The sequence below is a fragment of the Erinaceus europaeus genome, chromosome 13 (genome assembly GCF_950295315.1).
Source record: "Erinaceus europaeus chromosome 13, mEriEur2.1, whole genome shotgun sequence".
Classification (NCBI taxonomy): domain Eukaryota; kingdom Metazoa; phylum Chordata; class Mammalia; order Eulipotyphla; family Erinaceidae; genus Erinaceus; species Erinaceus europaeus.
Genome location: NC_080174.1, coordinates 46,531,263 through 46,556,140, shown reverse-complemented (window position 1 = coordinate 46,556,140; position 24,878 = coordinate 46,531,263). Strand labels below are relative to the sequence as shown.

Sequence of the window (24,878 nt, the reverse complement as noted above, 5' to 3'; positions counted from 1 at the left end):
TATTTATTTATTGGATAGAGGCAGCCAGAAATTGAGAGGGAAGGGGGTGATAGAGAGGGAGAGAGACAGAGAAACACCTGCAGCCCTGCTTCACCTCTCAAAGCTTTCCCCCTGCAGGTGGGGATCAGGGGCTTGAATCCTGGTCCTTGTACACTGCAGTGTTTGTGCTAAAATAAATCAGGTGCATTACCACCCAGCCCCAGTATAGGTTGAATTTACAAAAGTTCATTTTGTATTGTCAGTATCTGATAACTGATTCACTAACAAAAAAGAAAAAACTGGAAAAAAATTTTTATTATTTTTTATTTTTTCCCTTTTTGTTGCCCGTGTTGTTTATTGTTGTTATTATTGTTATTGCTGTCATCGTTGTTGGGTAGGACAGAGAGAAATCGAGAGAGGAGGGGAAGAGAAAGACATCTGCAGACCTGCTTTACCGCCTGTGAAGCAACCCCCCTGCAGGTGGGGACCCGAGGGCTTAAACCGGGATTCTGATGCTGGTCTGTGCTATTTTCGCTATGTGCACTTAACCTGCTGTGCCACGCCCAGCTCCCCCCCAATTTTTTTAACTGACCCTCTAGTGCAAATTTTTGGTCTGCTTTAGTACTAGATCTGGTATAAACACTTGGAAATAGGTTTTTTTTCTTTTCTTTTTTAAATTTCATGAGCACTTTAACATTTTTTAAATTTATTTTTGAGGGAGATTCAGAGAGAGATACAGAGAGAAACACCAGAGCACTGCTCAGCTCTGGCTTATGGTGGTACAGGGCACTGAACCTGGGACTTTGGAGCTTCAGGCATGAGAGTTTCTTTGCATAACCATTATGCTATCTCTCCCACCCCTCTTCTTCTTTTTTTTTTCTATCTTTCTTCTTCTGATTGAGATAGAGAAGTAGAGAGATACCAATGATGAAGAGACCTGCAGCACTGCTCCAACAAGAGTAAAGCATCCTCCACATGTGGGTAGGAATCACGGGGACTAGAACCTGGGTAAATCTGAATTTGTCTTTTCTTTTTACTTTTTTTTCCCCCTCTCTTTTAACCAGAGCACTGATAAGCTCGGGCTTATGGTGGTAGGGGATTGAACCTAGCACTTTGGATCCCCAGGCATGAGAAACTCTTTGCATAACCATTATGCTATCTACCTTTGCCCCTGAATTCTTATTTGTACTTCTACTGATCTTTCAAAAAAAAAAAAAAGTCAAGAAGTGTACCATGGTGTCAGATGGTATTTATCCTCCTATTAAGATTTTTTTTTAGTGGACCTGGGCCTTCCTCATGTATGATCTTACTACTTTGGTGGTGCTGCTTTTTCTTTTTACCACCACAGCTTTTAAATGATTTTTAAAAAAAATTTACTTACTGAGAAAGCTATACACACCCACACCCTCCACAGCACCCCAGAACACACTTAGCTCTGGCTGATGGTGGTGTTGGGGATTGAACCTGGGACTTCAGAGCCTCAGGAAGGAAAGTCTTTTTGCAGAACCACTATGCTGTCTCTCCAGCCCTCCACCATAGCTTTGCATGGGTGTGATTCTGCTCCCCAGTGGGTCCTGGTCCCCTCCCATCTGTTTTTTTTTTTTCTTTCATTTCCTTTTTCCCCAGATAAAGGATGACAGACAGATAAGAGAGATGGATACAAGGAGAGACACCACAGCACTGCACTACCAATTGTGAAACGCCCCTTTTGCCTAGTACTCTCAAGTGGCTACTGGGGGCATTCACCTGGGTTGGTGAACAGTGAGCTATTTCTCTTACCATCAACAGAATTTTGTTGAGTGTAGTGATTATGTTTTTGGCTTACTGGTACAGCCATCAGTATCATAGCTACCTGTATGTATAAGTGAGCTGTGCTGGCAAAACTGTGTACTTGGTTAGTGCACTGCTTTGCCATATGTGTCACTGAGGTTTGAGTCTACCCCATACCACATTGAAGGAAGTTTTGATGTTGTAATTTTTTTTTCCCTTCCTTCCAGGGTTATTGCTGGGGCTCAGTGCCTGCACCACGAATCTACCACTCCTGGAGGCTATTTCCCCCCCCCCCCATTTTGTTGCCCTTACTGTTTTTTTTTAACCTTGTGGTTATTATTGTTGTCATTGCTGTCGTTATTGTTGGATAGGACAGAGAGAGAGAGGAGGGGAAGACGGGGAGAGAAGGACAGACATCTGCAGACCTGCTTCACTGCCTGTGAAGTGACTCTCCTGCAGGTGGGGAACCAGGGGCTTGAACTGGGACTCTTACTCCAGTTCTTGCCTTTGCGCCATGTGTGCTTAACCTGCTGTGCTACCACTCGACCCTGATGCTATAATTTTGTTTCCTCTCTGCCTCTCTGTCTTAAAACAAAGTAAAACAAACAAATGCTATGGGGAGCTTAGCAAATATTTTTGTGCCTTTTCCTCAGCAAGTTTCTGAAAATTTTGTGTTGATTGGATGAGGGAAGACTATATATTTTTTTAAACAGATAGCTTCCTCACCCCTCCCCTCTCTCTCCTTCCCTTTTTATTTAAATTAAAAATTTTTTAATACTCCCTTTTATTGCTCTTGTTGTTTCATTGTTGTAGTTATGAATGATGTCGTTGTTGTTGGATAGGACAGCAACCTTCAACAAACAAGTACTGACTTGCACAACACAACCAGATCTCAGATCTTAAAGCTCTGCCAAGAACTGATTCAGTTTTGATTTGCCCACCTTGTTTCCCCTTTCAGATTTAACTCATCATTCTCTTTTTTTAAAAAATATTTATTTATTGGGAGTCAGGCGGTAGCACAGCGGGTTAAGCACACGTGGTACAAAGCGCAAGGACTGGTGTAAGGCCCCGGGCTTCCTACCTGCAGGGGAGTTGCTTCACAGGCGGTAAAGCAGGTCTGCAGGTGTCTATCTTTCTCTCCCCCTCTGTCTTCCCCTCCCCTCTCTTCATTTCTCTCTATCCTATCTAACAACGACGACATCAATAACTACAACAACAATAAAACAACAAGAGCAACAAAAGGGAAAATAAATTAATTTTTAAAAAGAAATAAAAAATATACATATATTTATTTATTCCCTTTTGCTGCCCTTTATTGTTTTAGTTATTATTGTTGTCGTCATTGCTGGATAGGACAGAGAACTGGAGATAGGAGGGAAAGAGAGAGGGGGTGAGATAGACACCTGCAGACCTGCTTCACTGCCTGTGAAGCGACTCCCCTGCAGGTGAGGAGCTGGGGACTCAAATCTGGATCCTTCCGCTGGTCCTTGTGCTTTGTGACACCTGCGTTTAACCCACTGTTATTGATAGATGTGTCTTAAGTGTCAGAAGGGAGTGCAAGAGATTGAGAATATATGATGGTAGATATTTAATTATGTTTATTTAATTAAAATTTAATTATGTCTACAATTATTTAATTATATCACTTAGGTTCTAGGCACTGGACTATGTGTTTCCTGCATTTAATCCTTACAACAATCCCAGGAGGGAGCTAATGTAGAGAGAGAGGAGGGGAAGACAGGGGGAGAGAAAGATAGATACCTGCAGACCTGCTTCACCGCTTGTGAAGTGACTCCCCTGCAGGTGGGGAGCCAGGGGCTTGAACTGGGATCCTTAGGCTGGTTCTTGCACTTGGTGCTACCTGCTGCGCTACTGCCGACTCCCTTTAAAAATTTTTTTATCTTTATTTTTTTTCGGTAGAAACAGCCAGAAATCGAAAAGGGGAGATAGAGAGGGAGAGAGACGGAGAGACACCTGCACCCCTGCTTCACCACTCGTGAAGCTTTCCCCCCTGCAAGTGGGGACCAGGGGCTCGAACCTGGGTCCTGGTGCATTATAACATGTGTGCTCAACCAGGTGTGCCACCACCCAGCCCCTCTCCTTCCCTTTTAAAAAACATTTTTATTTATTTATTATTGGATATATAGAAGGAACAATTGAGAAGAAGGGCAGATAGAGGGAGAGAGACAAACCCCTGCAGCCCTGCTTCACAGCTTCTGAAGCTTTTCCCTCTGCAGGCGAGGATCATGGATTTGAATCTGGGTCCTTGTGCACTGTAATGTCACCCATCACCAGGTGCTCCACCACCTAACCCCAGACCATACATATTTGTTTTAAAAACTTAAAAAAAAACAGCCATTTGATAGAGAAAGTGAGAAGGATAGGCGAAAGAATGACACCTGCAGCACTGCTTTACCGCTCATGAAGCAGGTGGTTTAGGGGGCTTAAACTTGGGCTTGGAAATTTGCACAATCTGGAAATGTGCACCATTCCCTGGCCCTACATTTTTAAGTTTTACATGCATGTACTTAGAGCTCAGCTGTTCTGGGAAACAGGGATAGAGAAGCCAGTTGGATAGGGAGCAGTGGTCAGTGTAGTGTAACTGAAGAGTGGAGGAGTTTACCTTCAGGTGGAGAGTCACTGCCCTCATCTACCACTGTTATTGATAAATAGAAGGGAGTGCAAGAGATTGAGAATATATGATGATAGAGATATTAAATTATGCTTGTTTAATTAAAATTTAATTATGTCTACAATTATTTAATTATACCACTTAGGTTCTAGGCACTGGACTATGTGTTTCCTGCATTTAATCCTTACAACAATCCCATGAGGGAGTTAATGTACTTTTCTAAAAGTATTTATTCATTCCCTTTTGTTACCCTTGTTGTTTATTGTGTGTTATAGTTATTGTTGTTGATGATGTCATTGTTGTTGGATAGGACAGAGAGAAATGGAGAGAGGAGGGGAAAACAGATGGGGAGAGAAAGATAAGACACCTGCAGACTTGCTTCACCACCTGTGAAGCGACTCCCCTGCAGATGGGGAGCCGGGGGCTCGAACCTGGATCATTACGCTGGTCCTTGAACTTTGCACCACCTGCGCTTAACCCGCTGTGCTAACGCTCGACTCCCGGGAGTTAATGTACTTAAAAAAATACTTATTTATTTATTCCCTTTTTGTTGCCCTTGTTTTATTGTTGTTATTGATGTCATTGTGTTGGATAGGGCAGAGAGAAATGGAAGAGATGAGGAAGACAGAGAGAGGGAGAGAAAGATAAGACACTTATAGACCTGCTTCATTGCCTATAAAGTGACTCCCCTGCAGGTGGGGATCCAGGGGCTCGAACCGGGATCCTGAAGCTGGTCCTTGTGCTTTGTGCCACGTGTGCTTAACCACCCACTACATTACCGCCTGATTCCTTTTTTAAAAACACTTATTTATTAGAAATATAGGAGAGAAAGACCCAGACGTCACTCTGGTTCTGCTGGGGATTGAACTCAGGACCTCATGCTTGAGAGTCCAATGTTTTATTCACTATGCCACTTCCTGGACCACAACTCTTTTTTTTTTTTTGAGATACAAGAAACTAAAGCTTAATTGTCTGTTTTTGAAATTAGGTCTTTGCTTTTTAGTGCTCTGTATGGACTTGAGCAAACTTAAAACATTTCTTTTTCATTTTGTTTTATCTTAATGAGAAATAGAGATCAGAGCATTACTCAGTTGTGGTTTATGGTGCTGTGGGAGAGTGAATCAGATTTTGAAGCCTCAGGCATGAAAGGTTTCTGCATAACCATTAAGATATCTTCCCCTACCCAAAGCAAATTTACTTTATTTATTGTGGAGAGACTGATATTGAGAGGGAAGGGAAGTCTCTGTGGAGTGGCAGCATAATGGTTATGCAAACAGACTTGTCAAGCCTTGAGGCTCTGAAGCCTCAGGTTCAATCCCCCACACCACCATAAGCCAGAACTGATCAGTGCTCTGGGGAAGAGAGAGAGAGAGGAAGAGGGAGAGAAGAAAGGCAGCAGAGAGAAATCTGCTTCACTGCTTGTGAAGCTTTCCTCTTGCGTGTGGGGACTGGAGGCTTGAATGGGGCCTTGCGTTCAACAAGGTGCACCACCACCCAAACTCCACAAAGCAAATACATATATTTGTAAATAAAAAGTTTTTTTTTAAGGCAGTTGGGCGATAGCACGGCGGGTTAAGCACAGGTGGCACAAAATTCAAGGATCCCGGTTCCAGCCCCCTGCAAGGGACCTACAGGGGAGTCGCTTCACAAGCGGTGAAGCAGGTCTCCAGGTGTCTATTTTTTTCTCCCCCTCTCTGTCTTCCCCTCCTCTCTCCATTTCTTTCTGTCCTATCCAACAACAACAACATCAATAACAACAGTAATAACTACAACAATAAAACAACGAAGGCAACAAAGGGGAATAAATAGAATAAATGTTTAAAAAAGTTTTTAAAAAAGTTTTTTTAAAAAACTTTTGTTACCAAAGGATATTTCTTTTTTTAAAGATTTTATTTATTTTTTAAAAAAATTAACTCAAAGCACAAGGACCGGCATAAGGATCCCCGTTCGAACCCCGGTTCCCCACTTGCAGGGGAGTCGCTTCACAGGTGGTGAAGCAGGTCTGCAGGTGTCTATCTTTCTCTCCTCTCTGTCTTCCCCTCCTCTCTCCATTTCTCTCTGTCCTATCCAACAACGACAACAATAATAATAACTACAACAATAAAACAACAAGGGCAACAAAAGGGAATAAATAAAATAAATATTTAAAAAAACTACTTGCTTTTGTCACCTTTGCTTTATTGTTGTTGTTATTGATATTGTTTATTAGGACAGAGAGAGATGGGGAAGACAAGACAGAGGGGGAGAGAAAGAGAGACACCTGCAGACCTGCTTCACCACTTGTGAAGTGACTCCCCTGCAGGTGGGGAACCGGGGGCTTGAACTCCCAGTCCTTGCCTTTTGTGCCACGTACACTTAACCCGCTGTGCTACCGCCCAGCTCCCTAAAGACTTTATTTATTTATTAATGAGAAAGATAGTAGGAGACAGAGAAAGAACCAGACATCACTCTGGTACATCTGCTGGGTTCCGCAGGACCTTGTGCTTGAGAGTCCAATGCTTGAGCCACTGCGCCACCTTCTGGACCATTCAAAGGATATTTCTAGCCATAAAAACTAAATCAGTGGCCTGCGAAGTGGTAGAGTGAATAAAAGTGTTGGATTTGTAAGCATCAGGGCCCATGTTCAGTCCCCCTGTATGTGACATTGATCTGGTTTGCATGTCTTTGCACCCACCCTCCTTAATAAATAAGTACATTTTTGGAGGTAGTGTCAAGGATCCACATTAGACATGTAGGCATGAGGTGCTGAGTTCAGTCCCTGCCATTGCATATGTCTGAGCAGTGTTCTGGTTCTCTCCCCTAACAAACCTTTTTAAAAAGACTAAACCAAACCAAAATGAAACATAACAAATAGCACATTTTACAGTAAAAATTTTTACCATAATTTTGTTTGAAATTTATAGATGATAAATGCAGTAATAAGGAGATGAATGTCAGTATTGATTTTTTCCCCTGCTACAGTTGCAAGGGTTCTTTCACTTTATATAGGGGCAGTAATGCTTAAGTAATGCTTATGATTTGTTTATTTATTTATAAACGTGTATTCTAAGTAGTGATTGTGAGAAACTTACGGAATGATTGAATATAAATTGATCTTAACTGACAGTACATTCTGTCATGCTACTTACTCCACTGTTAATCCTGTTTGGCCTTTTTAACGGTTCCCCCCTAGTCCCCCAATGCATTTTGACATAATGTAAGGAAGTTCTAAGATCAAATTAAGGGGCCAGCTGGTGGTGCACCATGAGCACACTTGTCACAATATGCGTGGATCCGGGTTTGAGTCCCTGGTTCCCACCTGGAAGGGGAAGCTTTGCAAGTGATCTGTCTCTTTCTCTCTCTACTATCCTCTTCCCTCTCAATTTCTAGCTGTCACTGTCCAACAAATAAATAAAGACAATAAAAATTAAAAAGAAGAGATCAAATTGGCAAATTCTTTCACTGGAGAGCTAGTGAAATAAAGAAACCAGTATGTGATGCCATCCAGCTATGTTCAAGGGAGCTGTTACTGTGCCAGATATTGTACGTATATTTTTTTTAGTATTACTCTTATTTGTAATAAGACAGTAACTTTTATTTTTGACAGTAACTCCTTTTATCCTTAAGTTTTTTTTTCAATCTCTGGGACTTTGTTTTTAATTTTAATTTTATTTTTATGTTTTATTTATTAGTGTATAGAGACAGAAATTGAGAGGGGAGGAGGAGATAGAGAGGGAGAGAGACAGAGAGACACCTGTAGCCCTACTTCACCACTTATGAAGCTTTTCCCTACCTGTGGGGACCGGGGGCTCGAGTCTCGGGCCTTGCGCACTGTAATGTGTGCTCTTAACTATGTGCGCCACTGCCTGGCCCCTGTTTTATTTTTTTTGATTTTTATTTGATTTATTTAAAGGAGCGAGACACAGAAACACCAGAACACTGCTCAGCTCTGGCATATGGTGGTCCTGGGGATTGAACCTGGTACCTTGGGGCCTCAGGCATGAGAGTCTTTTGCATAACTTTTTTCCTTCACCTTTGGTTTCATTTATTTTCTTTTGTATAACTTTTATGCTGTCTCCCCACCTCTCTGTCTTTGGGACTTTATTGCTTTGGGCTGACTCTGGTTCATGGTGGTACAGGGGCATCCCAGTTCGAGCCCCCAGCTCCCCACTTGCAGGGGAGTTGCTTCACATTGGTGAATCAGGTCTGCAGGTGTCTATCTTTCTCTCCCACTCTCTGTATTCCCCTCCTCTCTCCATTTCTCTCTGCCCTATCCAGTAACAACGACAGCAATAATAGCAACAATAATAACAACAATAACAATAAACAACAAGACCAACAAAAGGGGAAAAACAAGTAGTGGATTCATAGTGCAGACACTGAACCCCAGCAATAACCCTGTAGACAAAATAAAATAAAATAAAGGATTTTTAATGAATCTTCAGGAAAGTTGTTTTAGGTTTCTGGGAGCTCTAGCCCAAGAGCATTTTGGGGTTGTGTTGTGTTGGTGCCTGATTCTACCACTCCTGACTCAGCCCTGCCTGCCCCCGTCAACTTTGGTTGCTTTCGTGTGTGTGTGTGTGTGTGTGTGTGTGTGTGTGTGTGTGTGTGTGTGTGTGTGTGTGTGTGTGTGTGTGTGTGTGACTGATTGAGAGTGTGTGCAAGTAAGAGAGACCACATCTTCTGATACATGCAAACTGTTCAGTGAGCTATCTCAACCCCCTAAAAGTTTCGTTTCTTCTCTTCTCTTCTCTTCTCTTCTCTTCTCTTCTCTTTTCTTTCTTTCTCTCTTTCTTTCTTTCTTTCTTTCTTTCTTTCTTTCTTTCTTTCTTTCTTTCTTTCTTTCTTTCTTTCTTTTTGAGATTATTGGATAGAGACAGCCAGGAGTCAAAAGGGAAGGGGGTGATAGGGAGAGGGGCAGAGAGACACCCTCAGCTTTGCTTCACCACTCACAAAGCTTCCCCCTGTCGGTGGACCAGGGACTGGAATCTGGGTCCTTGCACATTCCCCCCCGTAGGTGGACCAGGGGCTGGAATCTGGGTCTTTGCACATTGTAACAAGTGTGCTCAACCACATGTGCCACCACCCAGCCCCCAGGTTTCTTATAGTTACTTTATTGATATAAAAATTCATCATGTAAAGTGTACATGCCAGTATCTTTTGATATATTTAAGGTTGTAAGAAAAAATCTGCCTGAGACAGGAGCTAGAGAACTAGAGCATCACTGTGGCACTTGTAATGCCAAGGATTACAACCTGAGATCTCATGCCTGAGAGTCTAATGCTACCTCCTGGGCACTTTTTTTTTAAACATTCTTTTTAAAATGCAATACAAGAAATTGAACCCTGGGTGCTACACATTATCACTCAGCTGCTGCCTGAGCCAGTGTGTTTTCTTTCTTTTTTTAAATTTCTTTTTTTAAAAAAGATTTTATTTATTACTGAGAAAGATAGGAGGAGAGAGAGAAGAATAAGATACCACTTGGGCACATGTGCTGCCGGGGATTGAACTCAGGACCTCATGCTTGAGGGTCCGATGCTTTATCCACTGCGCCATCTCCCAGACCACATAAATCTTTTTTAAATATTTATTTATGTGCAATATAGGAGGAGAGAGAGAAAGAACCAGATATCACTCTGGTACATTTGCTGCTAGGGATTGAACTTGGGACCTCATGGTTGAGAATACAATGCTTTGTCCATTGTGCCAGCTCCTGGACCACTTTTTTATAAAAAATTTATTTTTTATTTAAGAAAGGAAAAGTTTTTTTTAAAAAAATTTTTTTTATTTAAGAAAGGATTAATTAACAAAACCATAGGGTAGGAGGGGTACAACTCCACACAATTCCCACCACCCAATCTCCATATCCCATCCCCTCCCCTGATAGCTTTCCCATTCTCTATCCCTCTGGGAGCATGGACCCAGGGTTGTTGTGGGTTGCAGAAGGTGGAAGGTCTGGCTTCTGTAATTGCTTCCCCCCTGGACCACTTTTTAAAAATTTCTTTATTGGGGGATTAATGGTTTACAGTTGACAGTGAAATATAATAGTTTATACATGCATAACATTTCCACATAACAATATAAATCCCGGTAGGTCCTCCTCTACCATCATGTTCTAAGACCTGAGCCAACCTATTTTCTTCTCCATTTAAATAAAAAGGTGTATTTATGAAAGTGGTGAGAAAAATCAGAGCATCTCTTCGGCACATGTGATGCCAAGGACTAAACTTGGGACCTCATGCCTAAAAGCCCACCATCTTATCTGTTGAGCTATCTTTGCTTAACATTTTTATTTATTTTTTTGTTGTTAGACTGAAAGAGACAGGAAAGGGAATGGAAAGAGAGCATTTTCACCACCTGTGGAGTTCTCCATTTATTAATGATAGGGATAGGAGGAGACAAAACCAGATATCACTTGGTGCATACATATGCTGCTGTTTTACTTAATTTTAAAAATTAATTGTTTTACCAAAGCACTTATAAACTCTGACTTATGGTGGTGTGGGGGATTGAACCTGGGACTTTGAAGCGTCAGGTATGAGACTCTTTGTATAACCACTATGCTATCCACCCCCCACCCCAAGTTTTTAAAAAGGTTAATCCACAAGCAGTGTATGCATATGTAAAGTGCTGGTGCTGAAAAAAAATCAAGTACAAAAATGGGGTAGGTAGTGGAACACTGGGTATAGTGTGCACATTACCAAGTACAAGGGTAAGCTCTGGTCTCTTCTTGCAGATAGTGCTACAGGTTTCTGTCTTTCTCATCTCCTTCTCTCTTAATTTCTGTCTCTATTAAAACTTAAAAGGAAAAAAGTGGTTGTCAGAATGGTGGATTTGTCCCATAGGCTGAGTTACTGCTGAGCCCCAGCAGTAACTCTGGTGGCAAAATAAACAAAACCAATTAAATTAATATCCCTCCCCCCCCACTCCCTAAAGAATCTGACATTCTGCCTCTCTCCCTCTCTATCAGTGTCTCTGTCTCTAGCCAATAATTAATAAATATAAAAAAATCTTAGATTGGGGCCTGGGTGGTAGCGCAGTGGTTGTTTAGCACACATGGCACGAAGTGCAAGGACCAGAGCAAGGATCCCATTTTGAGCCCCTGGCCCCCCACCTTCAGGGGATAGGGTGTGGGTGTCGGTCGCTTCACAAGCGGTGAAGTAGGTCTGCAGGTGTCTTATCTTTCTCTCCCTCTCTGTCTTCCCCTCCTCTCTTGCTTTTCTCTGTTCTATCCAACAACAATGAGCAATAATAACGATAAACAACAAGGGCAACAAAAGGGAAGAAATAGCCTCCAGGAGCAGTGGATTCATAGTGCAGGCACTGAGCCCCAGCGATAACCCTGGCGGCAAAAAAAAAAAAAAAAAAAATTGAAGAAGAAATTATAAAGTTCTTTCAAAATGAGAATTTCATTTGAGTGTCTATATATTTATATTGAAATGAGTGCTCAGATAGTGTTTGGGTCACCCAGACAAACCAGGTGAAAGAAATTTTATATATTAGATACAGGGTCTTCATTGATGGCCTAGAAAATGGGCTTCAGGGATTGGGCGGTGGTGCACCAGGTAAGAGCACATAGTATGAAGCACAAGGACCTGCGCAGAATCCTGGTTCAAGCCCCCAGCTCCCCACCTGTAGGAGGATTTGTTTCACAAGTGGTGAAACAGGTCTGCAGGTGTTTCTCTTTCTGTCTCCTCTATCTCCCCCTTTTCTCTGTTTCTCTCTGTCCTATCCTGTGAAAATGAAAAGAAGGGGGGCAAAAAAAGGCTGCCAGGAGCAGTGGATTTGTAGTGCTGGCACTGATCCTCAGCGATAACCTTGGAGGCAAAAACAAAACAAAACAAAACAAAAAAAACCCGGGCTTCTAACTTTAAAAATCCACTGAAGGGTAAGAATGTCACTTCAGTATAACCTTAGTGAGAAAAAAATCCCAGCTGATGTTTTTCAGTGGAATGATGTTATTTAGAAGACCAGACTGTTATGAGCCTGTCTGCTTGAGACGCTGAGAAACCCCAGATCACTCCACAGCACGGCCTTATATGAGAGCTTAGCAGTGCTCTCACTAGTATGTTCTTACCTATTTCTCATTTAAAACAAACAAACAACCAAACAAACTTAAACGATGTTATTTAGGACCTGAAAATTTAAAGAGTTCTTTTTCAGAGAGAGAGAGAGAGAGAGAGAGAACGAACGAGAACACTAGGTCAGAGCATTGCTCTGGCACACATGGTGTTATTAGAACCTGGAACTTCATGCTTGCAAGTATGGCATTCTACTTTTGCCACCTTCTAGAAGGGTGGCACAGAACACATGTGTGTGTATATTTATAATATTTCCTCTTGCTTCAAGTCAAACTTCCCATAATTTAGATGATGTTCAGTGAGAATTTATTGCATCTGGAAAAAGGACCAGGAGGAAATATGGCAAATTAATTTTTTTATTTGTGTGGGTGGAGAGATTCAGGCAATTCCAGCCTGTTTTTGTAGATTTACAAATTTCAGACCCTCACATTTTTAAACATTTCTTTATCGGGGGATTAGTATTTTACAGTCAACAGTAAATACAATAGTTTGTACATGCATAACATCCCAGTTTTCCACATAACAATATGAACCCCCTCCTTTCAGCCCAGTGTTTTACTTTGATGCAGTACACCAACTCTAGTCCAAGTTCTGCTTGGTGTTTTCTCTTTTGATTAAACCCTGACATTAAATAAAAAATCTGTTTACTTTTTATTCATTATTTGATAGAATAGAAAGAACTTGAGAGGGAAGGGGGATAGAGAGGGAGAGAGAGACAGAGACACCATCAGCCCTGCTTCACTGTTCATGAAGCTTTCCTCCTGCAGGCTTGAGCCTGGGTCCTTGTACGTGGTAACCAGGCACACCACCACTTGGCCCCTAAAATCCTGAAATTTTTCAGGTTCAAAAAATGCACACACACAAAATTCTTCCAGTGCCCTTGTCCAGTAGAGAAAACAGTTACAGAAACCAGATATTCTACCTTCTGTACCCCATAAAATTTGGCCCATACTCTCAGAGGGGTAAATATTGGGAAGAATGACCAGGACCCAGAGGGAGAAGAGGGAAAAAAAAAAGGAAGGACACTTTAGAAGTGTTAAGTGTGACTTAGAAAGGAAGAGAAAGCAGGACCATAGGGAAAAAAAACGTGTGTGTGTGTGTGTGTGTGTGTGTGTGTGTGTAGAAGTAGAAATAATAGTCTGTATCTGTGGCCTGGGAGAACTAATAATGCAGCTTCCAGTGAAGGGAATGGAGACACAGAGCTCTGGTGGTGGCGGAAAGGTGTCAGATTATACCCCTAACCTAATAATCTTATCTAATAGTTTATCTAATAATTATCTAATAATTTTGTAAATCAATATTAAGTCACTTAAAAAAAGTGTCAAGCTGTATAGCTTTTTCCCCTCTTTTTACCAGAGCCCTGCTCAGCTTTTGAAAATGGTGCAGGGTACCTGGGATCTTGCATGGTTCCTCAGGCAAGGATGTCTTTTGTATAACCTTTATGCTATTTCCTCAGGCCTGCCTTTAAAAAAAAAAAAAAAAAAAAATATATATATATATATATATATATATATATATATATATACACACACACACATTTTATTTTGAGACATTTCGTTGGGAGAGATATGAGAGAAAGGAACCAGACATCACTTGCTATTGAGGATTGAACTCTGGACCTCATGTTTGAGAATTCAACACTTTCTCTACTGCTCTACTTTCTGGACCAGTATTTTATTTTATGAGACATACAAACAGAAAGATACAGAGAGAGCAAGATCAGAGCACTGCTTTCCTCTGGTGTGTGATGGTGGTGCTGGGGATTGAATTTGAAACCATAGAGCTTCAGGCATGAAACCATTTTGTATAGCCATTATGTTGTCTCCCTAGTCCAAGCCTGAGAGAAAGAAAGAGAGACAGACACACTAGAGTATTGCTCTGACACATGTGATGCTGGGAATCAAACTCAGGACTCCATGCTTGAGAGTCTAGCACCATATCCATTCACTGTGCCACATGTATAATACCTTTTTTTTTTTTAAATTTATTTCTATTTGTTGCCCTTGTTTTTATTGTTGTAGTTATTACTGTTGTCGTTATTGTTGGATAGGATAGAGAGAACTGGAGAGAGGAGGTGGAGAGAAAGACAGACACCTGTAGACCTGCTTCACTGTTTGTGAAGCGTCTCCTCTGCAGGTGGGGAGCCGGGGGCTCCAACTGGGATCCTTATACCGGTCCTTGCACTTCGTGCCACGTGTGCTTAACCTGCTGTGCTACCGCCGGACTCCCGTTTAATACCTTTTATTGAGAGCTTGACTTACTGAGTGAAAGTGAATGGCCAGTGCATTTTTGGTGGAAAACCAGTATTGCAGAAGATCATGGAAATAATTTTTTCTCCAAGTATAGCAATTTACTTGACATTAAATACCTTTTAGTAAAGAAACTGTTAGTTTGCTGAACAGAGGTTTACAGGGTAGGTTGAGCATGTTCAGTGAGCTCCCTTCTAGCCCTGGCTCTGTATTTCTTGCCTGGGTGTTTATAGCAGATTTCTGATTTGCCACCCCCTCACTCTCCAACTTTCTTCTGGTTATTTTCTGTTGATGAAGCTTGCCAAATATCTGAAGACACAGGCATACCTATGTCTCCTCCTTGTCCAATATTTTATTTTTTCATTTTAATTACTTTTTTTGTTGTTGTTGGAGAGACAGAGGCAGAAAGGTAGAGAGAGAAAGAGACTACAGCACCAAAGCTTCCTTCATTATGGTAGTACTTAAGCTCAAAGCTGCTGGTTTTAGCACATGGCAAAGAAGCATGAAGCACTATCCAAGTCCCTCAGTTGCTTTTTTTATTTTAATTTTTAAATATTATTCTCTTGGGAGTCAGGCAGTAGCGCAGCGGGTTAAGCGCATGTGGCACAAAGCGCAAGGACCCGTGTAGGAATCGCAGTTGGAGCCCTGGCCCCCCACCTGCAGGGGGGGGTCGCTTCACAAGCAGTGAAGCAGGTCTGCAGGTGTCTATCTTTCTCTCCCCCTCTCTGTCTTCCCCTCCTCTCTCCATTTCTCTCTGTCCTATCCAGAAACGACAACAATAATAAAACAAGGGCAACAAAAGGGAATAAATAAATAAATATTAAAAAATTATTCTCTTTATTTACTGGATAGACAAATCGAGAGGGTAGGGGAGGTAGAGAGGAAGAGAGAAAGATACTTGCAGCACTGCTTTACCACTTGCAAAGCTTTCTCCCTGCAGGTAGCATAGTGTAGGCTCTTACTATTTTGAAACAGTTTGCTTTTTTAGTCTTCACTTCAGCTACATTGAAATATTTGTAACTTTCTGACCACATATGCTATTTTTTATAGTTTGTGCAATTCCTCAACATAGTTATGCTGTTGTTATTTATGTGGTTTGCTGTGCTTGGAATTCCCTTCCCTCACATAGCCTAGCCACATCTAACCTTGAACTAAAGTTTTATATATTTAGTTAGGACAGAGAGAAATTGAGAAAGGAGGGAAAAATAGAGAGGGAGAAAGATAGACACCTGGAGAGACCTTCTTTACCACCTGTGAAGCGACTTCCCTGCAGGTGGGGAGCTGAGGGCTGAATCAGGATCCTTAAGCTGGTCCTTGCACTTCGTGCCATGTGAGCTTAACCCACTTTGCTACTGCCCGACTCAGTATTTAAAAAATTTTAAGATACATTTTATTGGGTGGGGTAGATAGCATAATGGTTATGCAAACAGACTCTCATGCCTGAGTTTCCGAAGTCCCAGGTTCATTCCCTTGTACCACCATAAGCCAGAGCTCAGCAGTGTCTACTACTTGTGGAGCTTTCCCCCTGCAAGTGGGGTTCAGGGGCTTGAACCTAGGTCCTTGCGCACTGTAATGTGCTGTGCCACCGCATGGTCCCAAACTAAAGTTTCTTTATCTATGATGATCCTTTACATTTCCTCTTTCTTAAAATGTGAGTGTTCTCTTTTCTTTTTTTTTTAATATTTTATTTATTTTTTCCCTTTTGTTGCCCTTGTTGTTTTATTGTTGTAGTTATTATTGTTGTTGTTGTTGTTGGATAGGACAGAGAGAAATGGAGAAAGGGAGGGGAAGACAGAGAGGAGGAGAGAAAGATAGACACCTACAGACCTGCTTCACTGCTGTGAAGTGACTCCCCTGCAGGTGGGGAGCCGGGGTTCGAACCGGGATCCTTATGCCAGTCTTTGTGCTTTGCGCCACCTGCGCTTAGCCCGCTGTACTACAGCCCGACTCCCGAGTGTTCTCTTTTCTATTTGCCATCTTACTTAGAATATACATGGTTTCTTTTGAGGAAAAAAAAAAGTATATTTATTAATGAGAGAGAAACAAAACAAAACCCCAGAGCATTGCTCTGGCACATGGGGTGGCCTCAAGACCTTAACTGAAAAGTCTAAAGGCTTTATCTTTATCCACTGTGCCACCTGAGCCATAAAGATATTATTATTATTATTATTATTTGTTTTTCTTTCTATTTTATTTTTATTTGATAGGACAAAGAGAAATTGAGAGGGATGGGTATATAGAGAGGGAGAGAAGGATAGACACCTGCAGACATGCCCTCCTTGCAGGTGTGGAGTGGGAGCTTAAACCCAGGTCATGGTAATATGTATACATGGTAATATGTATACTTAGGCGAGTGTGCCACCCTCTGGCTCCCCTATGAAGATATTATATTGAAGTGTTCAGCTCTTTTCTGTATCTAAATATTTATGGAAGTTAAACTTAGTTTTCCTGTCATCACTGTGTTCTAGGAAGAAGTTTTTTTTTTTTCTTTTGAAGTTGCTTTAATTTTTTGGCTATAAGTTCAGACCTACTTAACCAAAATACCTACATGTGATCAGATATAGTGCATTTATTTTTGGGAGGGGCCCCAAGGTTTAACCATGGACCTCATACATGAAGATCCAACTGCATTTTACAAAAATATACATACATACGCCAATGAGCCACATCCCCAGGTAGTTCATATATTTTCTTTCCTTAATTGCCACCAGTTTTGCTGGCACTATGTACTTACTGCTCTTGGTGGCAAGTTTTTCCTTTATTCTCGTTCTATTTTTTTCTTAATTGGATAGGCTAGAGAAAAATTCAGAGGGGAGGGAAGAGAGAGAGAAAGACAGATGCCTACAAACCTACTTCACCACTTGTGGAGTATCCTCCTTGCAGGTGGGGAACAGGGGCTCAACCCCAGGTCCTTGTGCATGATGACTTGTGTGTTTAACCTGATGTGCCACTGCCTGGCCTCTGCATTTCATGTATTCTTTAAAAAGATTGATTAATGAGCATCACTGCAGGGGATTGAATTTAGGACCTCACACTTGAGAATTAAATACTTTATCCACTGTGCTACCTCCTGGGCTGAAGATTTGTTGATTGATTGATTAATTCACTCATTCATGTATTATTATTTTTTTATAACTTCATTTAAAAAATAAATAGTTCTTTTTATGTTTTTAACTCACTTACTGGATAGAGACAGAAATAGACTAGGGTAGGAGGAGATAGAGGGAAAGAGAAAGAGAGACACTTGCATTCTTGCTTCATCACTTGTGAAGCTTCCCCCCTTGTAGGTGGGGACTAGGGGCTTGAACCTGGGTCCTTGCACACTGTAATGTGTGCGCTTAAATCAGGTGCACCGCCGTCTGACTCCTCCAGTCATTATTTTTTTAAGCAGGGCACACTGCTCAGCTTTGGTTTCTGGTGGTGCTAGGGTTGAACCTGGAACTTGGTGTCTTAGGAACTTTTTTAGATAGAGAAAGAGAAGGGGAATCACCACAACACTAAAGTTTGCCCATCATGGTAGGTTGGGTTTGAGCCTGGATCATGGACACGAGAAGAAGACAGCTTCCTAGGTGAACTCTCTAGCTGGCAACTGGCCCTTTTATTTTGCTTTGCATGAATTCCTGGAGACTTAATCAAACTTGTTGCAAACAGTAGTTGTTCAGTCTTTTTTTTTTTTTTTTTTATTGTTGCATAATATGCGATAGTGGGATGTGCCACAGTTTAACCTAAGGTAACTGTGCTGACTCTACTGTTACTGGAATAGAACTGCTGTGGAATTCATGTACAGGTTTTCATTTCTCTGGGGTGAATGGCTAGGACTACAACTGCTTGGAAATACGATATTTGCATGTTTAGTTTTCTGGAGATTGCCATATTGCTTTCCAGAGTGACCGCACCATTCTGTTGCTTACCAGCAATACTTACATGATTCAGGTTTTCTGTATTCTTGCCAGCATTTGACAATACTGTTTTTTATTTTAGCTGTTCTGAATAGATGTGTATTTCATTGTGATTTTAGTCTCTATTTCCCTGATGACTCATAATGATATTTACTGTCTTTTTTTTTACGTGAACAGTCCCCTACATTTTTAAATGTGATTTTATTCTTGTGTCAGCTTTATATGACCTTAGTCATTATTGTATTCAATTCTTTATTTTATTTAAAAATTATTTTATGCCATCAGGATTATTTCTGGAGCATGGTGCCTGCATGAAGAATTCACCACTTGTGGCCATTTCCACCCCCCCCCCTTTTGGCGGGGGTACATAGCATGATGATTATAAAAAGAGATTCCCATTCCTGAGGCTCTGAAGTTCTAGGTTCAATCCCCTGCAACACCATAACCCAGAGATGATCAGTGCTCTGGTTAAAAAAAAAAAAAGTGTGTGTGTGTATAATGATAGGAAAGAGGGAACTTGAGAGGGGAGGAAAAAGGGAAAAAGAGATACCTGCAGACCTGTTTCACTGCTAGGGAAATTTCCCCCCTCTTTCATCCCTGCAGGTGGGGACTGGTATCTTGCACCTGGGTCCTTGTGCATGGTAACTTGTACACTCAGCCAGGTACTCTATCACCTAGATGCCACACATATGGGACCTGGCATATTGAGCATTGTATGGCCGTAGACTTAGCCCAACGCAGTATTAAAGCCTATTACATGTGTTTTCCGCTGCTCCCTCTAGCTTGGTAACACTTGTGGACATTTGATTTATACAATTGGTGAGAGATAATTGAGTGGATACTCACTTAGTTAAATTCAGTGATTAAGGGCAGGAGTAGATAGCATAATGGTTATGTAAAGAGACTCTCATGCCCAAGGCTCCAAAGTCCAAGATTCAGTCCCCTATACCAGCAAAGCCAGAACTGAGCAGTGCTCTGGTAAAAAGAAAAAAAAAAAAGGGGGGGGGAGGAGGCCCAGGTGGTGGTGCATGTGGTTGAGTACACATGTTACAATATGTAAGGTCCCAGGTTCAAGCCCCTGGTCCCCACCTGCAGGGGGAAGGCTTTGTGAGTGGCAAAGCAGTGGTGCAGGTGTTTCTCTCAGTCTCTCCCTCCCTCTCAGTTTCTGCCTATCCAGTAAATAAATAAAGATAATTAAAAAAAGAAAAAAATTAAGTGAATAATGTCTTTTTAAACAGTATAGCATCTTATTTATATATTTATTTATTTGCCTCCATGGTTATGGCTGTGGCTTGGTGCCTGCACTGCTCCTGGAGGCTGTTTTTTCCCTTTTGTTGCTTATCATTGCTATTGTTATTTGTTGTATTATTGTTTGATAGGACAGAGAAAAGTCAAGAGAGGAGGGGAAGACAGAGGGGGAGAGAAAGATACATACCTGCAGACCTGCTTCACCACTGTTAAGTGACCTCCCCCCTGCAGGTGGGGAGAAAAAAGTTTTTTTTCTTAAGCTCTGGCTGATGGTGGTGAGGGGGATTGAACCTGGAATTTGGAGCCTCAGGCATGCGAGTCTCTTTTCATAACCATTATGCTATCTAACTTCTGCCCCATCATCTTAAAATTTTACCCAATAATGCTATTGACAAATAGCAATGAAAAAACAAATAAGATCATGTAGTAGGATTTGTAGCCACTTAAGCCAAAGACTAATTTGTTTTTCCTTTTTATTTTTTTTAGTAGACAGGAAAAATGCTGGTTTATGTATATTTTCTTTAAGGAATGAAATAACACTATGCCCCCCCCCCCCCCTTTAAGGATCAACATTGTTCTGTGATATATCATGTGATGACAGAGCATTGAGTTTGGGACCTCATGCTGAGAGGCTACTCCTCTTGACCCACTTTACCACCTCCTGGGCCACTGGCACCAGCCCCCCCATTAGACAAAATCGTGTAAGAGTCCATATATTTTCAGACCATAACTATTATTAAAGAGATCATAAGGGCGGGGGAGATAGCATAATGGTTATGCAAACAGATTCTCATGCCTGAGGCTCCAAAGTCCCAGGTTCAATCCCCCGTACCACCATAAGCCAGAGCTGAGCAGTGCTCTGGTGTTTCTCTCTCTCCCTCTGCATCTCTCAAAAATAAAATAAATAAAATATTTAAAAAAAGAGATCATAAAACATAAAAAAATAATATCACCGCCTGCGGGGGGTGGGTCACTTCACAAGCGGTGGAGCAGGTCTGCAGGTTTCTCTACCCCTCTCTGTCTTCCCCTCCCCTCTCAATTTCTCTGTCCTATCCTACAATAGTAACAACCACAACAAAAATGGAGAAAATGGCTGCCAGGAGCAGTGGATTCATAGTTGGAGACACTGAGCCCCAGCTATAACCCTGGAGGCAAAAAAAGAAAAAGAATTTCACAGTGCCTCAGTTCTTATTTTTGATGCAGATATAGGAGCAAAATAAGATGTAGTATCGAATTATTAGAATAAACTTAATTTGGTCTTGCAATGATTAAATTCAAATTAGGTTAAATTTCATTTCCTTTTTTGTTTGTTTTAAAGATTTTATTCATGAAGTAGATGGGAGGAGAGAGAGAAAGAACCAGATTATCATCCTGGTGCGTGTGCTGCTGGGGATTGAATTTAGGACCTGGAGAGTCCAGTGCTTTATCCACTGTGCCGCTCCCCAGACCACTCAGAGTGGTCTGATTGCTCAAGTTTTGCTTGCTTTTTCTCACTTGATCAAACTTGATACCTCATACTTGAGAGTCCAAGAGTTGCTTGAGTCCAGCACTTTCTTTCTTTAAAAAGAGCAGTGGATAAAGCACTGGACTCTGAAGCATGAGGTCCAGAGTTTGATCTCCAGCTGCACATGTGCCAGAATGATGTCTGGTTCTCTCTCTCTCTCTCTGATAAATAAATAAAATATTTTAAATTAATAATAATAAAAAATACAGAGTGGAAGAGATCATAGCACCAAAGTTTCAGTATGCAGTGGGAGGCTGGGCTCGAACCTGGGTTGTGCACATGGCAAAGCAACACACTATCCAAGTGAACTATTTTGCTGGTCTAGTTTAAAATTTCTCATCAGTATTAGGGGGTGTGGCTATTTAGGTGAATACTTTTTTTAAAGCAACACCTAGAACTCAAACTGCTGTCAAGGACTGACAAGACAGCTAGTCCACTTAGATAATGTGTGCATGGTCATGTTTGTGACGCAGGTTCAAGCCCGGCCCCCACACACTAAAGGAAACTTTGGTGCTGTGATGTATTTCTGTTTCTATATCTGAGGGGGAAAAAAAAAATCACTGGAACCATGAAGCCCCAGTCCCTTCCAGAAGAAAAAACTGCTATTAAAGCTTACCCCCCCCCCCCCATTGCAGTTGGATAGGACAGAGAGAAATTGAGAGAGGAGGGATGACAGAGAGGGGGAGAGAAAGAGACTCCTGCAGACCAAAAAAAAAAAGCCAAATGAGGTTTTTTTTTTTTTTTTTTTTTTTTAAGACATTGAAGGAGAGAGAGAGAGAGAGAGAGAGAGAGAGAACTTTCCAGAGCATCATTCTGGCACAGCTCGGGACCTCTTCAATGCTTCAGCCATTGCACAGACTTGCAGGCCACTTGAAGTTATGTTACCATTGTAATAACCACATCTCTGTGTCGTTTGTTCTCACATAACTGAATTTTTAGCTTCATTTTCAATTTCATGAATTTACGTTTTTAGCAATCATCCCAATACTGTTACATCTTCCTGGTTACAGTGTGTTTGCCATTTGTAGCATACTATTCACCTGTAGGTTTTGAAATATCTGATTTTAAACAATGATGCAGCTTTCTTTTTATGTGGTATCAGCCAAATTAAGATTAATGAATATTTTATAGGCAACACACTAATAAAATCCTTAAATTGGTTCCAATAGCTGTATTCTGGTTTGTGCTTCCCATATGCTTCACTCTCCCTTCCTGGTTCAAGATTGACTGTCTTTGCCTTTATCCACTTCTGGAGGTAGTGATGGGGCAGATGAGGGGAGTCTTCTGCAGGCAGGTAGGCAAGCAGGTGAACGCTGCCCCCCCCCCCCAATTTTATTTCTTTGTTAATGAGAAAGATAGGAGGGATTAGAAAAGAACCAGATATAACTCTGGTACATGTGCTGCTGGGGACTGAACTTAGGACCCCTCATGTTTGAGTCGTATGCTTTATCCATTGCACCATCTCCAGGACCACCCAATCTTCCTTCCTTCCTCCCTCCCTCCCTCCCTCCCTCCCTCCCTTCCTTCCTTCCTTCCTTCCTTCCTTTATTTATGTTATCTTTATATATTAGGTAGAAACAGTCAGAAACTAAGTAGGGGAGCTAGGGAGGGAGAGAGACACCTGCAGCAGTGCTTCACCACTCAGAAAGCTTTCCCCCTGCAGGTGGGAAACTGGGGGCTTGAACTGGGATCATTATGCTGGTCCTTGAGCTTGGTGCCATGTGTGCTTAACCTGCTGCTCTACTGCTCCACCCCCATCTTCCTTTTTAATGACCAAGGGGAAGTACTCCGGCCTTTGACAGCAGAGATGGCTTGTTGCTTATACCTAAAGGAGACTGTTGAACAAGAAAGGGTTTTTGAACTATGGCTGTTTTGAATATGTTCTTTAATGCACTATCCTTGATCTTATTAATTTGTTGTAATAATAACAATAATAATAACAACTTTGGACCTTAATTTTATTGAGACTTAAAGCAATTGTTAGCATGTGGGCAATCCATTACAAAAGATTTATTTTTATGAGAGATGAAGGATGAGAGATAGAGTTCTGGCAGAAATTGTTGTCAAGGATTGCAAGGCCTGTGTCCCAGAGCTTAGTTATCTGGTTGTGCGCTGAGTGATAGGAAAACTTTGGCGGTGTTCTTTTGATGGTCTGTTGGTTTTACAATCTAGGGCCTCCAAAGCTTAATATGGAGGTATGATTTGCAGTAATGTTACCTGAGGTTTGCCAAAGAAATACTGGTCTGGATTAAATAATTCCCCTAATACATTACTTAGTGTTTAGACTTAGGCAAACACTATGATCCTTGGCTCCTCAGCTCAGTAGCTCGGTTTGGTTACATTGCCATTAAGCACGTTGGTCTTCACTTAATTAAACGTATAAGTAGCTAACAGAATCCTCATATGATGGGATTTGCCTTTTCCCCTTCTGTGTTAAATTTTTTCATGTTTGAAAATAAAGGGAATGGGAGGAGAGAGAGCTTGGGTCATTGCTGAACACCAATAATTAAAGGTAAGTGAATGTTTAATCTTAGCCAGTTGGTTATTGCCTTTGTATTTCTTACTGATAGTAAACTTAGAAAAACTTCTAGTTTTTACTATGTATGTAAAATTTAAGATGCTGACTTGAAACTTTCCCTTCTATTCTGAACACTAGGTACGTTCTATGGATGAACTGAATCATGATTTTCAAGCACTTGCTCTGGAGGGAAGAGCAATGGGAGAGGTAAGTGAACTGGTTTGATAGAAATGTGGCCTGTCTTAAGGGAAGGTCGGAAATGTCTTCCATCAAATGTGTCTGAATTCTAGTCTCCAGAAGTATGTGTTTGCTATTTCCTTGTTGCCATCCTCATTATAGGAATGGGGTACTGCAGAATTTTGCCAAACAATCTCATTGTAAGAATGTTGATTTCTTTGGAACTAAATCAAACAAAATATAATGCAAACTATTGAATATTATGCTAGCCAGTTAGTTATAAGTTGAAGTGTCAAAAATTTAAGAATTTTATATGCATTAAATGTCCTTGGCTTCACTTTCTGGTTGGTAGGTTTTTTTAATTTTATTTTTCTTTTAGTGGAAGGGATTCTTTGATTGTAACTGGAACATATCAGTGACCTGTTTTTAGAGTAGTAACTCATTTGAAGAAATAGTGAATAGGAAGTTTTTAGATTTTTTTGGTAAAAAGGCCCCAAAAAGTAGAGGCCCGAAAACAAAAATTTTGGTTGGTTTGTAATGTTTAACATTTGCAAAAACACATCATGTTTTCATCTACTATATCATGGTGGAGATTGCCATAGAAAGAATTATGGCAATAATGGTGGAGATCAAACACAGGCAACTTCTGGTGTTTTAGTTCTTGACAGTAAGAATGTATTTCATGAATGGGAGCATTTGCTTATGATTCCTTTGTTCTGGAGAATAACTAGAGGGTTTTTTTTTTTCCCCCTTTTGTTTCATTTTTGTGTGTATCTATTTAAAAGCTTCCAGCTTTTAATTTTTTAAAATATATTTTAAGGAAAGGAGAATAACTGTGTTCT

The 24,878-nt window shown here is 41.1% G+C and overlaps 1 protein-coding gene across 19 annotated transcripts in view; it reads left to right on the top strand.

Moving 5' to 3' along the window:
• The window catches only part of PUM1 (pumilio RNA binding family member 1), a 126,122-nt gene that overhangs the window by 7,541 nt on the left and 93,703 nt on the right, over positions 1-24,878 (top strand). For all 19 annotated transcript variants that reach the window (XM_060205724.1, XM_060205720.1, XM_016187868.2 and 16 more), the window contains one exon: positions 23,998-24,066. In XM_060205724.1, the coding sequence (XP_060061707.1) occupies positions 23,998-24,066 (69 nt within the window). The remainder of the gene's footprint in view (positions 1-23,997; positions 24,067-24,878) is intronic.